Below are 17441 nucleotides of genomic sequence, written 5' to 3' on the forward strand. Positions count from 1 at the left end.
TACAGCAACCATTGTAAATAACACGCTTTTCAAAAATGCCATAGTCAACATTGTGTAACTCATGCTTTGTTGTGTGCAGTTATGCCTGCTTGCCGCGTTTCTTTTGTTTCTTTTATTGTTGTTTTGCATACTTTTGTATAAGATGTTTGAAATGTATTTCTTTCGCTGCTTTTCTTGTTATACTTATGAATGTAACCACTCCCGTCTATATGCCACTGGCTCTGAGGGTATTACTAATAAATAGATAATAAATAAATAAATAAATAAATGAATAAATAAATAAATAAATAAATAAATAAATAAATAAATAAATAAATAAATAAATAAATAAATAAATAAATAAATAAATAAATAAATATTGACCCACGATTTTTTTTATTGTAGAATGCGCTCTTAGAACAGTTCTGCGCATTCTTTTCCTGAATAAAAATAGTGTGGTATCCTTTAGGCCACTTTAGCGCTTTGGCGCGGCATATGAACCCATTTAATTAACGCCTTGCATCGCACCGGAAGAGCTTGGCTTGTACCCATTTTGAAGCGGAATATCGCCTGCAACACCCACACGCTGGCAGGGGCTCAAAGGCGTAGTGCTTGTGGTGATAATTTGGACAATCATTTAGTGTTATATCCTATCCTTAGTATCCACTTCCCGGTCAAGGTTTCTTCTGCGAACCAGGAACCGCAACGGCGGAAGCAATGCGTGTTGTTCTAAGCTTGTGGGCAGTCCAGTACAAACAAGAACCATGCGAAAACATTTTATTCATTTTGTCCAGGCTGACAGTTCCGATGTCGTACCACTGTTATCAGTGGCCACGTTTGCGGATTCAAAAGAAGCAGCGTGGGATGACAATTGTTCTTGCAAAAGACAACTCCGCAAAAGGCAAGGCAGCACCGCTTTGCGTGAAGGGTTGGGGGACCCACCCATACAACACGGCATTCCACCTGCTAGCTGCACTATTGTTGCAAGTGCTGCTTTGCCTACGTTGGCCGCTTGCGACTCCAGCGCCACCGCATGCAGCGTCCCTGGGCAGTGTCTGGCGGCGTGTGATGCAGCGTGCCCACCTTGGCCCCTACCAGGAGCGTGATGGCGACGCAGAGCAGGCGCTTGGTTCCGTCGGACAGCGTGGAAGGCATGTAGCTCAAGTAGTTGGACATCTGGATGTCGGTGAGCAGCAGGTTGATCTCCGGCCGAATCTTGCTAATGCCCAATCCCTTCAACTGCGCGAGAACAATTAACAAGGGGATGTGGCTTGTACGTGTGCGGAGTGGTCGTATTGCAAAATAGTCTTCAAAGGCATACAGTTTCGTACTAAGCCCGTCGTGGTGGCCACCATTGCTGCTAGTGATGTTACGCGCCTACTCGGCTTGTCTGGCCACCAGGCTTCTCTTTTGTCTCAAAGCCATAATCAACAAACAAGGGGAACAATTTTCCTTCTTTTTAAGCTTCTAAATAAATATAATCATTGGCAAATAAAATGTATCGCAGCTTTATGCTAACCAGATTGAATAGTCTTTTATAGTAATATTGTTGCTTTTTTCCAGCCAGAGATAACTTCCCAGCCTGTTCACGAGCCAAGCCAAGGACAAGTGGAACGCGCCTGGCCAGTACATGACGGAACGCTAGCTGAAGCGCGGCTCCTCTAGAAGGGGGCGCAAGATTTCCGTATAGTATATGTCACTATAAAACTAGGTTAAAAGGGGCCATTAAGACAAAATACAACGTCGTTTGATTTGAAAGAACAAGGCTTCAATACCTCAGTCAGCTCCAGTCTAGCCACGAAAGGCGGTTTTTTTTAACCGAGCAAACGCCAAAAGTACTGAAAAACTTTCAAACTTCGTGCTTAAGGGACGGGTTATTTGCATGACTGGCGTGTAATAGGACATCAGAACAAGCAATTTTAGCTGTGTTAAATGTACGTTAGCACTCAAGTGACGCGATGAAACAGAGCTAAAGGCCTTTCTACAATCGTGCGTTCACGTGTCTTTGGCAATATGGGTTAGTTCGGCGGCCACCAATTGAAGAAGCAAGGTTTTGTGACACCATAGAAATGTTGCCGGCAAGTCTCTAAGGAGTCTCCACTCATTCACATGTTTTCTTTTATATCTCCATTATTTGTTCGAAGTTTGCGACAACATTGCTGTCATCTTTATCGAGAGGAAGCAGTCATTTTAATGAACCTTGTCTTTGTCTTCATGGCCTTTTCAAAAGACAGAAGGCAAAGCATTCGTGGGCACTTGTGGGCACAACACATGACCATGTGGATGCTGTGGAGGAAATGGAGTAGGGTGACGCAATGAAGGGATGGAGACACTTATTCGTAAATGAGATGGATTAATGAGGGTCGGTTCCATTCCCTCTCCCACATATCCCTCCGCCTCTAGGAGGAGCATTCTGGCAAAGGAAGGGACGTGGCCTCTCCTGCTGCTTCGACCTTGATTGAAGCCGTTTCCGCCGGCTCAGCACTTCTCACAGCACTAACAAGAAAATGGGAAGCGGAATGCAGGAAGCTTGTGTGTACAGAACGGAGTGTACATCGACAGCTAAAGGATGTGTACAACATCACCCCTAAAACATCATCCCATTTAAAAACTTCGTCATATTATACCTCGATGCCAGGGTACAGAATGCCCGATCACGTATGTCCATTCGAGGCGCTGTATAACAGGCGAACGCACGGACGCACGCACACACGCACTAGACGCCAAAACAGAAGCCGCACTGAGTAGTCCAATGCTTCCAGCGTTGCAAAAAAAATTGACGAGCCATTCGACTCTCTTGGAGGACCAGCGAAGCTGGAGAGCAGGCTATTTTCGACTCCTTCTTTACAACGACAGAGGAGAGGAAAACTTCGAATTGGGAAACGCTAACTTCCTTCGACGACAGGAACATCTACCCCAAGGAGACGGAGTTAAGTAGATACGCAGGTGCTTTGAACGACGACAGAGAGGGTGTTGTGACTGACCGCAGACATCACCGGCGTGGGTCGAACAGCGGCGAACCATTGAGAAATTTATAATCTACCTGTGAGTCTCCTCATCTTGAAAATGGCGGCTATGAAAATGCAGTGCCGAATAGTATAAGCTTTAGATTAGAAACAAACGAATTCGCAGCATATTCGGAAGCTGAGTCTTGGCCCACGTAAGAAAAAATCAAGCTTTCCCGTGACGGTTTCTTTGTCGTCTGAGTTTGGACTGAGTTCCGACCACATCGAAATGGAGTGACCCTTTTCTTCGTACAGTGTGTCAATTAAGGCTAGGCAGGGTTCTCCCCGATTTCGTGATTACGACTGAATACATGACGGGAGGTATCTTTGGATATTTTAAGGAGGTTGTGGCCAGCGTGAAGTTTTTAAACGCAAGATTTTCAAGAGAGAATTTAAGTACGGTTACGCGTAAGAAATCGTACCATGATATTGCCGATGTTGTGTTCCCTGTTCCCATGTTCAGGGCCATGTACTGTGGAAGGCCCGGTAGCGATGTGCTTAAGAGGGTTAAAAAAATGCAGATTCAACCAGGGGTCAAGTCCTTTATGTTTAGGTTACATACAGGAACATTATTAGTACGAACGTTTATGGAAGAAAGGGGGTTATTCGTACCGTGGGGGACAGATTGTTTTAGTTGTAAATCACCCGAAACGATAGATCATGTATTCTTGCATTGTTAGGAGGGAGTATATTTTTGGGATGTGCTACAGAGGACATCCCACAAGGATTTCCCACTAGATCCTGACGGTATACGTTTTCTTGCAATAGATAATGAGGGTGGTGTGCCGTCTCAATATTATATGGCGCTCTAGTACAGCACGGCTGTACAATGATGTGGATGCGCGATGTGCAAGGGAGTATTTCAAAGGTAGCATTGGTCGATTTGTTGAAGTATCAAGTTCCACCAGGAACTACCTGATCGGCTGCCACAAATAGAGCAACTAATCAATATGAGGGCATTTTAAATTGACAAAGTCAGCCCTGTAGTGGCTGGCAAGTCTGCCTCCTGTATGTGTACATATTTACAATGTTGAGATGTAATCTGTTGTAAATTGTCAAAGACAGGCAATAATTACAAAAAAAAAACGAAATGGAGCAATCGCATAGACGCCGGCTTCATAACACGAGGGACCCAGGTTCGATTCCGTCCACGGGAAGCGTTTTTTCTTTCCCTTCACCCACGATCATTCATTATCATCATCAAAAAGTTTGCTTTCCAGCAGGGCGTTTTCGCGTTGCAAACGCTATCAGTGAGAACACTACAGCTTCGCTTTGAAATGCATTGAACCCTAGCCTCAAGAGCTTCGCTGTAAATTGATCGACAGCGTGCTCGGCGTCCGCTGGCGGAAAATGCTCGTAAGAGCACGTACCATTGCGAAGAAGAGAAGGTGCTCCTCGACGGTGAGCTCTTCGAAGAGCACGTTGTCCGCGGGGCAGTACGATATGCGCTCGCGGGCCTCATCGGTGTGCATCACGACATCGTAGTTGTCCACGATTATCTTGCCGCTCGTGGGGGGCACCAGACCTGCATTTGCCGCCAACCGAGAAATGGTTAAACGTATATGCCAGTGATTAGTCTGATCCAACATTGTTTGACGACGTTCTAAATGGTTACTACCTAGCCCAACAGCAGGTATTTCTCTAAAGGGACCCTGCAACCCTTCCTTAACTTCTGAACTTTGTCAACAAACACATCCAGTACTTAGAATAAGCGGTCACAAAGCACTTCCACCGAAAATTGCTGTTCTGTGACCGTAAGATAACTTGGAAACTTGCTCGAGAAAATTCTCTCTCTCCCGATCTTCGCGTACTCAGAGTGTTCGAATTGTCATTACAGAAGTGTGGTGGTGTATTGGCCGGCTCTCCTTTGGTTGCAGCTATAAAAGCATTCGGTAGCCACTTCAAACGTAGAACCCAAAAAAGGAAAGCGGAAACGGAAGGCGCATCTGCTGCGACGAGCAAACCACGCAGTGACACTCCGTGGTGGCGATAACTATAGCTATCGCAGTGCTTCCAGATGCGAAGAGTAGAGTGAAAGCGTTTATAGGCAGTGTTTCAAAGTTCCTCTAGGAGGACAATGGACCACCATAAGCATGCTATATGAGCCTTAAACAACAACGTTTTTCTGCGTTTTAAATCTTTAATACCCAGGCCAACAACACGTATTTCTTTGAGAGGTCTTTAACCACAACTGTGCACACAAGTTCTTTCGCGTCATTTTTACAACGTCCGACTGCGCGATGAAAGAGCTCGGTGCATGCTTCCTCCGTTCCATAGAGGCTGACGTTGTCCCCGGTCCTGCTTACGCATCATAGCAGAGTCAGCCCAAGCCAGTTAAAAGTTGCAGCAGAAAATAGAAATAACTGTGGTTGATTTCTCTCTCATAAGACTCCGTAAAGCACAAAAGGGAAATGTTCAGTGAAATCAGCAGCAGCTGAGAATGATTTGCGGGTCGGCGGCTGTCTTGTGGGTGTGCTTGGCGAGTGACGTCCTGCTGGCGGGTCGCTTGGACAAAGGTGTACTGGCGTTATTTCCATGATGGATATGACGTCAGTGAAATCTTGGTGTATCCCGGCATAAAACACTCTCGTGTTAGAATATAAAACCCGAAAACGAACAACCGTAAATATAACGTTCTCTTTAGCACCAAAGGTTGCTTCCCCGCAAGAAAAACCAGTGTGCAGGGGTGCACCCTTTACAGGGCGATTGCTTCGTTGTACTGGCGTCATATCCCTGACGGATATGACGTTAGTGAAATCTGTGCATCCCGGGATAAAACACTTTCGTGCTAAAAATGGGCTCTTCACCACAGCCGCACTAACTGTCTGCAAGTATTGGAACTAATTTTACCTTCACCATCACAGTTACGTCAAACTGAAAAGATCCAGTTATCTTCCAAGGGTAAATGTGCACTTTTGCTTTTTCATTGGGAACTGTGGTCCCTTTCGATTTATCAGCACGTAAATTTAACGTGCTGATAAATTGATAAATGCGTCAACTAAGGCTAATGATCACCATAGCTGCGTTGTCATTTCGTATCACAGAAAATGACCGACTCCAGGTTTTTTTATTGCCCTACATTACTGCATGTAAGTACCATAGGTGGTCGTATAATAATGCTACCGCCAAGTTCACCCACGCGGCCTCACCTGTCACCATCTTGATCATCGTCGATTTGCCGGAACCGCATGGTCCCATGATAACCGTGATCTGATGGCGGAAAATCTTGAGGTTTATGTGTTGCAGGAGGAAGTTCCGATAAAACTGCATAGACAGTGACGTTGCTAAGTCACGGGACGATGACTTGCAAAGAATCTTTACCATCTCTCCTCAAAGAAAGTTGAGAGAACCTTGGAAGCTTTCTCACATCAAAAGTGCATCCAACATTCGCTGAAAATGCGTCGAATCGATCGTTAAACCTTCAAAGACCCAAATCTCAAACTAATTTTTCGATTTTTCGACGATTTTTCGCGCAGTAAGTATACGCATCTACGAATAATATAAATGCATTCCGATACATGTTTTCTGAGGTGAAGACGTACTATTGTACTCCTTCTCATTGATCGATGAGCGTATTGTCTTATCTAGAATCGTTTTATTTTCGCGATTTTTAAGTGACCGTTTTAAAACAATGGAAGCCTGGCTTACGCACGTGCCGTATGTCCAGAGATCATATCAGAGTTTATCGGCCGACTAATGGGGAAATGCATTAGTTTTTTGACAAGACACCATCGATCCCATTATGGCAGCTTTCGTTTAAAAGCTACAGCCGTAGCACGAAAAGCTATTGCTAGTATGTCACGTTAGTATTCCACGCAGGTAAGTCACGCTAGTATGTCACTCTAGTAGGTCATGGCTCTGGCAGACGTCCAGTTGACGGCGTCTGATACCTGGTGACCGTTGTTACGTAATTATATTACGATCTGAACACCTGTTATTTGTTGCAAATCTCTTTTCGCCGCTTTTTTGGATTCGTGCTTTCGGTACTCAGAAATAACTCCGCTTTGCGTGGTCTAGATTCACTTGTATACCTTTTTGAGGCTTGTAACTTGAATGGCTGGTTTGGGATCTTCGGGCTCCGTCTCGAACAGGCTGGGGTCTGCATCCGACCGGCTCTTCGCAGTCTTCGCAGGTTGGGGGATCCAGTAGCTTTTCTACGGCACCAAAAACGAACAAACGTGCTCATTCTATACGGCGTCAGTCATGAATGAGTGCAGACGGAATCTGTGATCAAGTCAGCAAAAAAATCTGGAGCTCTCAAGGGCTCCTTTTAGATAAAATTAAGCTTTCTTCTATACATAGAATGCAACGCGTGCTTAATCTGCGCCCATAAAAATGTACAGGAAAGTATTTCTTGGACACTTTATTTGTTACACAACGTTTACACCAAGAAAAGCCGTCACTTGAAGGGACCATGGCGACATCACGTGACTTTGCTTTGTTTGGAAGAGTGAGCAGTCTATACCTAATACATCACTACAGTTTTGTTCGGCGTGGAATGACATATTCATTACAGAGATAATACTTAAGGGTACATACTGCTTAGTACGCACTTCAAACTCAAACAGGGCTGCGTGCGTGGTTGCTGGAATATGTACGATGACGTGGGCAGTCAGAAAAGCAGAGCTTGCATGCCCTTGTGGTGCTGATTTGTAGCGGAGCTATAGAATAGTGATATGCCAAATGTGGTAGGGTAATCAGTTATGCTTAAAGTACACTAAGGTAATCAACTCTTTGCAGAATACTTCGAACGGGTAATGTAAAATATCAGCTGTTAAACTTAGCAGACGCTGTTTGTAAAACCCTGTAATGTATTAGCTATCGGGGCATTTTAACCCTTAAAGAGGCCATGAACACAAAATTGAACCTGGTTTAATTTTAAGAAAAAGGCTTCATTACTTCACTCAGCTCCATTGCAGTCACGAAAGCCCTTCTTTAACCGAAAAAAAAACCCCAAAGAAGTAATGAAAAACTAAAATTTTGCGTTGCAGTGACATGTTATGGGCATGAGTGACGTCATATGGGCCAGCAGTACAGACAATTTTTAGTGTGTAAACTGCCCGTTAGCATTCAAGTAATGCGATCAAACGGGAACTAGAGGCCCCACTACAATCATCCAGCCATGTGCCTTAGCGATGGGTTACTTCGCCGGCAGCCAATCACACAAACAAAATTTTGTGACGTCATAGAAAAGTTGCCGGAAAGTGGCTAGGGAATCGCCACTGCTTCACATGTTTTCTTTATTACCTCTCTTGTTTTTCGAAGTTTGCGATAAAATTGCTATCATTCTTATCAGAACAAAGCAGTATTTCTAAGGAACAAAACTATTTTGTCTTCATGGCTCCTCTAATCGTTAAGCATTGCAGAAACATCCTCCATTTAGCGTGAACTGCGTCTTTTTTAGCACTCCACAGTGCCGCATGCTCTCACAAGAGATTACATTAGCGCTAAAAGTAACATCTAGCTGTTCCCTTTTTTGCGTCGACAGAGAGACGTTTTTTGTTGAGCTTTAGTTTTGGGCCTTGACCAGCGTACCAGAAAAGGGAACCAGGGCGGTTTGTGGATGCCAGGGCCCCAGGGGATGATGTTGTCCGCGTACCAGATGAGGAACACCATGATAAAGCAGGTGCAAACATTCACCATCATCAATTCCGACAGACTCACGTTGTCCAACGTCACCGTAGAGTCGTGCATGTTGCCCCAATTCACGCCACCGCCTGCGTAGACGTCCAGGAAAAAATTGGGTCAGACTAGTAACAGATCACCCGCCGCAGTGGCTCAGTGGCCAAGGCGTTGTGCTGCTGAGTCAGAGGAGATGCGGGTTCGAACCCGGCCCCGGTGACTGCCTTTCTGAAACGCGAACACTGAAAACGAAAACTAGCCGGAAATGGAGTTTTTTAACAAGCGATGTGCACTAGAAACTCCCTGCAGAAAAAACTTTACTTCCTAGGTATGGCGTAAAAATGTGAATTAACCACATTTTTATTCCAGTAGCCAATATGAGAAGTGCAAAAATGAATTAAGAACTTAATTACTTTTTCTTAATGGCGTCCCAGGGCTGGGTTTGCTCTTAAGCCAGAAAAAACTTCCCAGGTTTGGTAATCATGTGAAGCGGACGGGCGCCATGTTAGTCTTGTGTTCTTTCAGCGTATCAGCACTTCAACACTGGCTTAATGCTAATTAGAACGAGTGAGCAGGACGTGACGGTTGCAGCAGCTACAAAACCGTTACCGTACGTATACCCGGATATATACTTTAGCCAGCGCGATCACAGGCAGATGTGCGGCTGTGCGTTTCAATCTGTTTATTTGGGTGATAGTTGTTGCCAAACTCTGCTGCTAACAGAGAGACAGTGCTCGCCGTTGCAACAATTGCAATGTTCATCTGCTCCGCTTGCTTGCGCACATATACACGATATAAATTCTCGTGCCAGCGTGTTAACGCACCCGACTGCAGCGACTCAATTTGCCTTGCCGGCACGTCTGGACGACTGGACTGTGAAGCCCGAATGTAAACAACGAAGAGCGGTCCATGACATGGTGCTGCCGGAGCTTCAAGCCTCGACTTGGGCCATCGTTTTTTTTTCTTATTTTAAAGGGACGAGTAATGCCAATTGGTGGAAACATTTTCATGTGCCCCTGTCATACGAGGAACGACCGCTAACAGCATTTGGATATGGCGACAGCTGTGGACAGCTAGTTGGTAAGTCTGTCATCAGTCGATGTGTTCGTCAAACGTTTTGAATAGGGTAACTGCGAAGTCCCCGATGCCGCACACAGCACGTACACGCACAGGCAAAGGAAAAGCGCACACTTTCGTTTTATTTTACTTGTTTGTGGGTTTTGGTGGTATGCATTCGCATTCTTTTGTTGGCCGGTTCGTAACAGGGTATTCAGGATAAGATCGTTTGACGTCGTTTCAAATCAAACTGAGGGTTACTTCGTGCGGGCGAAATACAGCGCAGTCAGACAGAAGCGGGAAGGAAGGTAGGTGAGATCGGGGAAGAGGGCACTGATATTTCAAAAAAGCGTCATGCAAGACAAGAAAAGGAACGCAACCCGCTTGCGTTTCTCCGCACTTCTGGGCAGAGCCGCACACGAGTTATGTAAGAGATGCTATGAGCCTAGGAACGATTAAACGCATATAGTGTGGTCCACGGCGGTGACGTGGTTCGAACCCGAAATGTTTTTATTCCCTTTCGGATGATTATGGGGGGTCGGTAAACAATCGGGGCCTGTCAGTCGCCAGCTAAGGCCACGTAATTCAAAACAAAAAAATTCTCGTGCCCCTTAAGAAGAGAACAGAGTTTGCCTTAGCATGACGTATGTCTGCCGGGCAAAAACAGGGAAATCATTTTTCAGATGAGCAATGCACACACTTTCTTGATAGTAGTAACTTTATGTCATAATCAAAAGTAAGATCACACACAAAAATTACTTGAATCATCTGACACTCGATTTTGAAACGGAGCCTGCAGCTACAGAAAAAAATGTACTGTGGTTTTGCGTAACCGATACTCCTACACTCACGTTAACAATGACTAAGGCAGGTGTGTGTGTATCCTGCAGCGTTGGTAAGTTTGCAAGAATCATGTTTCAATTTTAACGGGTTTTTTTACGTGCAATCGTAAGTAATTTGGTGCCATGAGCGAGGTTTACATTAGCTAACACTGTAGTAGCAGTTGCTGCTACAAATTACTTTATGCAACAATCTTGCTCGTCAGCACGGGGACACAGAATATTAATTTGATACGCCATGACGATTGCGCGAAATGACGACACAAAGAGGAGAAAACAGAACGAGCGAAACTAACAACTAATTTATTCAAGGGCTTACGCCCTCAAATATAAGACAAATTGGCGCAAGCGCCGAACATACATGTGCAAAACGCCAGAATATAAAGTTGTCGGATTACGGATGGCTGTATCTCAGTCACCAATTTTATCACTACTGACTGCAACAAAAAAGAAAGCGTTTTCTGACCCAGGGAAGGACTTTCCTGTATGACGAGCTGTGTTATGACAGATGATCATACTTGATGACACAGCCTGCTACAAATTAGCTTTGGATGTAACACCATGAGGGAAATAGGTAGAGGTACCTGCCAGTATACTTGAAACAGTGTGTGCCTGTTCGGCATCAATTCATTATTTTCTGACACGATTTTCTTCTGCAGATCCTAATGCATGATACAGAGTTGAATGACTTCATAGATCTTGAGGCAGGGCAGGCTGTGCTGTACAAGGCAAAACTGCAGCTGGCAAGCAAGTTGGCCCCTCCAGCAGAAGTGAGTATTGCCATGGCTAATTAGCTGCACTTTTTCTATGAAAGTGAGCCACCATTGTAGGGCAGAGGTAGTGTAAGGCTTTGCATCGTTAGCTGTGTGCCCACTCACTTGAATAGGTGCAAGTTGCCACCTTCAAGGAAGAACAGCAGTTAATCAAATCATACCAAAGTATTTTTGAGCCAAAAACAGAAAAACTTGCACGTTTTCTGGAAGAACCTCATGGAACCTTGAAAAGTGTAACGCATGTTTGTCTCAAACAAGCCTGGCAGCACCTTTCAGGCCAAAATGAACATGAATCACGGTATAATTTCGGGGCATACTTGGAATGCTGTACTTTGCGGAACCTTGCTCCGCAAGCGCTGTTTGATAAATTTCAGTTTACCAGCCAGGAATTCTGCAAACTAGCTAGTAAACACCGACGTACGGCTCGAAGGGTGGCCCTCCATCTTGTGCACCGGCTATTTCGCGGCGGGGCCCAATTTGTGCGGTGGCGCAGGGGTCTCGCGCGCCGCGCCCGCTCAGTCAACGTTGCGGGTTCAATTACGGCGGGGACAGCTTTCTTTTTTAGCGGTTTTTTTAAGGGGAATGGTTTGCATATCTATGGTTTTCATTTGTCTGCATCCGAGGATGAAGACAAAGAGTCCGTGTCGGAGCCGTCGCGGCTTGACATGACGAGTCAGCGTATTTACTTCCGTGGTAAAGCACGTGTGTGCGGGAGCAGACGCCGCAGTAAAGTCGCAGCGTCCCGTAGCGCCGCATGGTAGACACACGTGGCAGAGCGTCCTCGCAACACTGTGACGTCACTGCTTGAATCGGCGCCCGGAAACCGAAACCGAATCCTGTTCACATGAATCGTGCGATAATAATTTTTTTACTCGGGATATGTGCATGTGAGAGCATGTATCATGATTTCTAAAGAAATATAAAACGTTTGCAACAAAGAATGCACAAGCAACAAATTTGGTGGCACAACACCTTTAACCTAAACTAATTTTTGGTCCCCTTCAGGTTCAAATTAACGAGTTTCTGTATTTCATCATCATCAGCCTGGTTTTGTCCACTGCAGGATAAAGGCCTTTCTCTAAGACACTTAATTTAATGCAGCGCTGTTGCATTCTTGATTCAGATTACACTTTGTAGCAAACCTGGTCTATAATATTTGGTTACTACACGAAATTGTTGCAGTTATTTTAGGTTGCTTGAACCATGGTGTCTGCCTTGTGTTTCATTTGTGTGAGTCTTAATTTTTCTGTTTTCGGTGCTTTTTCAGAAGCAAAGTTCCCCTCGCACCCTGCCTGCGGTTGTCCACTGATGCTGTTGGCGTGGACGCATAGGGCCAGCTTTGTCCCCTTGCACCCTTACTGTTTACAGGGCTGTGGTGCTTTTTTTGTACATTGTATGTATGATGTGAAATGCACCAGGGTGGCCCGCAGTTTTCAGATTGTTTTAGCATGCTTTAAGACTTGCAACTACCGAGCCATGTGGGAAAACCGTAGATCTAATTAGCTTTTGTCACGTCAGTCGGGCAGTTTCTTTTTATGGCTACACAATGATTGTACATTATTTAAAAAATCTCAATAATGTTACCTATGCTTTGTTTTAATTTATTGCGTTATTTGCTTTTGTGTAAAACTACAATTTTTTCCTGTTTGTATTTCGTCATTACCTAAAAATAAATCTGTGTTAACAATGTCACAACCATTTTTCATTCTTGCATCATAATTTCTGCGACTCATAAGGTATGAAATTACAAGGGTAGCATAGAGCATGTCTTTCTTTTTTGCTTTAAACCGCATCTATGCGGTAGGCAAATAAAAAAAACAGAAGCCAAGTACTCCATCCCAAGCTTTGAGAAAGCGACCATTGTACTTCGAAATGCCACCCCAAATGTCAACATTTCATTAAATCTCTTTAATGGTGATTAACATACTGCTCTCTTTCCGCAAAGGCTCCAAAACGTTTTGTGAGTGCAAACAGTAAATTTATTCGCACGACTCAATACTGCCTTGGGGGACAAAAACTCTGGGTTTGTAAAAGCTACCCAAGAAAGCATTAAAATACTACCATAAGGTCCCTAAACCTCGGTAAAAACTCCATTAAAAAGACTAAAATGCTTCCTGAAACCCCTCTGAAAACAACCCCCAAGTTGCATATATGCTCCCTCAAGGGAGGGGGAATATCCTTCTTAACCACCTGAAAACTCCATAAACATCACTCAAAAACTGCCATGAGGAAGTTATAAATGCTCCATTCTAACCTCCATAAATTCTCCAAGGCATTTCGTAAAACTCCCGAAACACCATCTTTCTGTCTTATGTTCTAAAAAAAAAAAAAACTCGTAGAAGGAGGATCACAAGAGCACAGGCGATTTAGAACCTCTAGGAAGTATATATTTTTTATAGTGAAGATACCAGTTTGACAAGGTTTTGGCTCGTTAAAGATACCCAGGTGGTCAAAATTAATCCTGAGCCTTCCACTACGGCTCGCCCTTATGTCCCAGGTGTAACTTTGCAGTTCCTGTTACATGGTGCTTCATCGGAAGCACGGCTATGCTGCTGTGAAGATAGCAGAATGGAGTCTCCAGCGAAAGATTTAGCACTTCAGTAAATCTCGCGCAGGGGCCGTTCGGGTTGAAACTGTCCTGGTATTAGGCTGTAGCCAAAATATAGACTCTTTTGTAGACGATAGCCTTTCTTAAGCTGCTTAAGCCCGGAAAGATTGTTTTATCTGTATGTTGTATTGCTGTCCCTCTGTTCGGTTCACGCATCCAGCCAAAAGAAAAAAGAATTCTTGAACGAGAATTTTATATAAAGAAAGGCTTTTTAAGCCACTAAATTTGGGACCATACCTCGTACCTGTCACCATTGTTGAGCAAAAAGAAAATTAAGCAGATTTGTAGCGAAAAATCAATTCACAACTGGAATTTGCGGTGTTAGTTTGATTGAGAGTAAATGTTTGGTCGATATTTGTGCTACCAAATAAACACGCGTTGAAAACAATATTTTGGCCGAAAAATACAAAGACGGCACACGACGAGCCCGGACCATGTGAGGGCGTCTTAAGTCTAGTAGTTACAAAAGATTTCAATAGAGGGCGCGCGAGCACTGGAACGCGCGAAAATTGAATTGACTATAGCGAATCTCCTCCATGCGTATCGCAGGGGGGCGAAACGGGAGGGGAAGAGCGTGGAAGGTGGGTGGGGGAGAGAAGGGGGAACTTGCGTCTAAAAACGGATACTATATAACTCAAGCTGCTGCCCACAAACTTGTGTCCACGATGGCTCATGCGGGCTAATTATTTAGAAGCGCTGGTCGTGTGCTCCTTGCGACTGAACAATCGTGGATGCAGATACGCTGTGCTTACGAAATCTCTCGAAGCGTTCGATGACCATGAAGGCCCAGTGAAGGCCCATGCCGGGCGAGAGTGACGTGATGATCTTCGATGCCCGGCTGCGAAGGTAGTAGCCTCGGCCGAGCGGGTTCTGCAGCATCAGGTACGGGAATGCGATGCTGCAGATCCAGTAGATCATCGAGAACACGATCGACAGCCGGCCTGGGAGGGTGAAGTGCGCCAACTGAAGGTCCCAAAAAACCGCTGGAATGCATCTGAACGGTCATCTATTCAATACTGCAGGCAGAATTCTGTTGAGGGTAGAAGAATGGTGTGCTGGTCAAGCTCATTTGGAACGCTGGAGTAATCTGATTAAACGCGTTATTGCACGTGGCCAACATGTTTCTCACGCGTTTCAAATGTCCCGAAAAGGGGTATGACGTTAGGGTTGGGTGTACGAAACATCAGTCATTATAAGTTTGATAAGTTAGCTGAACGGCTCGGATGGACGGCGTCAGGTTAGGGTGGAAAAGGAAATTCAACCCAGCCAAACTAACTGTTGTGCGGCAGTGGGCGAAGAGGGGAAGGTGGTGGAGAAAGGGTGGATTTTGCGGCAGCCTGACGTTATACAGTTGCACCTAAACTAACGAACCTCTATGAAACGAACTACTGGATTTACCGAAGTATTTCAATTCGCCATTACAACGCCAAAGAATCTCATATGTTTGTGACCACCATGTAACGAAATGCTGCGGCTTTCAAAACCAATCTATTTTTCACTTTTGCTGAAAAATAGGCCGGAGAAATTAACTAATTTAGCGAATACTAGCAAAGGTAGCCAGCAGCAACGAAAACGTCTACATTGTTTAAAACAAAATTTGTCGTGACGACGATGAACGCAGCGGCTAGCGCCATCGCATGGATAACGTAGCATTCACTTCGGGTTTCGCTTGTGTAGCGCGGCACCAAATCAGGTAGGAATAGTAACCACAGTTCACTTTTTTTCTCCTGTACCGCAAACTACGTGTGAGTGTGGTCTCGGTTCGAGAGATTTTGAAGTGCTTGGCAGCCCTTTCGTTGTCGCGCATCTCTACTGCTATCTGTGGTATCGGTTCGTCGGTGACAAGTTAAGACAAGCTCGCAATTTTAGATGGCGTCTCCGCCGGCGAGAAAAAAAAATGCAAAGTAACTATCCTGGTCAACACCCTCTCAACAATTTTGAGTGCGGTAAAGAGCATCAAGTACGCAGAAAGCACCCTTTCCCCACATGTTTGGTTCTTATAGATGGTATTCGTTGAAAAGTTTAGCGGTCAATTTCTTCGCTTGGCAACACTGGAAACGGCCACAGACATGGCCGATGCGCCACGGACATGGACAAGTACCGCCATCCCGCGGAGCCCGACGTAACGAGTGACGGCGCACTCACACGGTTGCATGGAGGATAAGAGGGGCGCCTGATCTGGGGGCCGTGCGCACAACGTCGCCTAGCAACAGACGCCTGGCCACCTGCATGCCTGCATGCAGGTGGTTGCATGGTTGCATGGTTGCCTGCATGCATTCCACGCCATTGAATACCGGCCATAACGCGTCAAGGCCCTGAAAAGTGTCAAAGGGCAAGAGTGACAGTTAAGGTACGTTCGTTATTACGGGGGCAAGTAACCTTGATTCTTCGGAGCGCGTGTCGTGACTAAGCTCTCTCGAAGGGAGCAGGCGCAAATCACGCAGTGTTTCACTGAAATAAATCCTAATAAATCCTTGAAGGGTAAGTTCCCCTCCAGTGATGCCTAGCATTTGTTGCTTTCATTTCTGCCTCACTCACGCGAGCGTTAACTCGGACCCTGCAAGAAACGAAAAATTGCGAACTTTTTTCAACTTCGTTACATCCAGGTTTAAGTGCAGTGGTGTTGCAGTGCAAAGAAAATGGTACGCGGTAAGGATGCAACACGAGCGCTGACTAGCTGAATCTTATTAATTACAGAGTAAAAACATTTATGAGAGCGGGTGCGCACTTAGCAGGGAAAAATTGTCCCGATAAGCCACATCGAAGTCCAGTGAAAATATGGACGGGCAACTAATACAGCTTTCAGCTTTGAGAAGTCTTTTTATATATTGAAAAAGGTTTCAGCAATCCCAACGCCGTCAATCGGTACTCGCAGCTTCACGGACAATGAGCTTGACGTTGCTTGACGCACCGTTAGGCTTAACGTTAAGCCTAACGTTAATCCATCCTGTAGGCCGAGCAAAGGCAATTGGCTAAGGCTCTTGGTCATAGTAACCAAGATAAAGAAAAGGTTAAGATACAAAGGCGGAGGAAAAAAAGGCGATGACGAAAAGGTCGAGATATGGCCTGTTCTAAGTATTCAATGTTTGACATACACTGGGCAACAATACGCTCGTCGTAACTCACCCACCCAACTCGGAGAGAAAGTATGCTCACTCATCCTCACATCGCGGGAAAAAAATACGCACCCCGTAGTTCTTTCGGTCTTCGTGAATGGCGGCGACTAGATCCGAGAAGATTCCGACAAGCGCACCTCTAACAGCATATCCGTAAATTTGGGAGTTGCGAGAACACACAACGAATTCGGGCAACCTGCTGCAAAAACACCACGAACGCGACAACTGTCCGTCAGCCCCTGGCAACCTATATAGGCCCGATGCTACAACAGGCAGCCTTTGTAATTCTCGCCATTATCCGGGCGCATACCACGCCAGCATCGACTCCCTTTTCATATGGCACCCCTTCATCGCGGACAAAGCTGCAGCGCACAGGCGCACAGGCACTTTGACCACAGATTAGAAGTTGCAGTCCCCAATTGCCGGATTAATTTACGTTTCAA

General features: G+C 45.2%; 1 protein-coding gene across 1 annotated transcript; it reads right to left on the minus strand.

Annotated features, from left to right (window-relative positions):
- Positions 1-776: 776 nt before the first annotated feature.
- LOC144161893 (phospholipid-transporting ATPase ABCA3-like) lies at positions 777-14817 on the minus strand. Its single transcript, XM_077692455.1, has 6 exons — positions 14635-14817; positions 8520-8701; positions 7016-7138; positions 6134-6248; positions 4355-4509; positions 777-1218 (listed from the first exon to the last, which is right to left on the minus strand). Exons 1-6 carry the CDS (start codon positions 14798-14800, stop codon positions 979-981), a joined length of 981 nt encoding a protein of 326 aa, XP_077548581.1. The 5' UTR covers positions 14801-14817; the 3' UTR covers positions 777-978.
- Positions 14818-17441: the final 2624 nt, after the last annotated feature.

The sequence above is a fragment of the Haemaphysalis longicornis genome, unplaced genomic scaffold (assembly GCF_048455015.1).
Source record: "Haemaphysalis longicornis isolate Haplotype H1 unplaced genomic scaffold, Haemaphysalis longicornis Haplotype H1 scaffold_12, whole genome shotgun sequence".
Lineage (NCBI taxonomy): Eukaryota > Metazoa > Arthropoda > Arachnida > Ixodida > Ixodidae > Haemaphysalis > Haemaphysalis longicornis.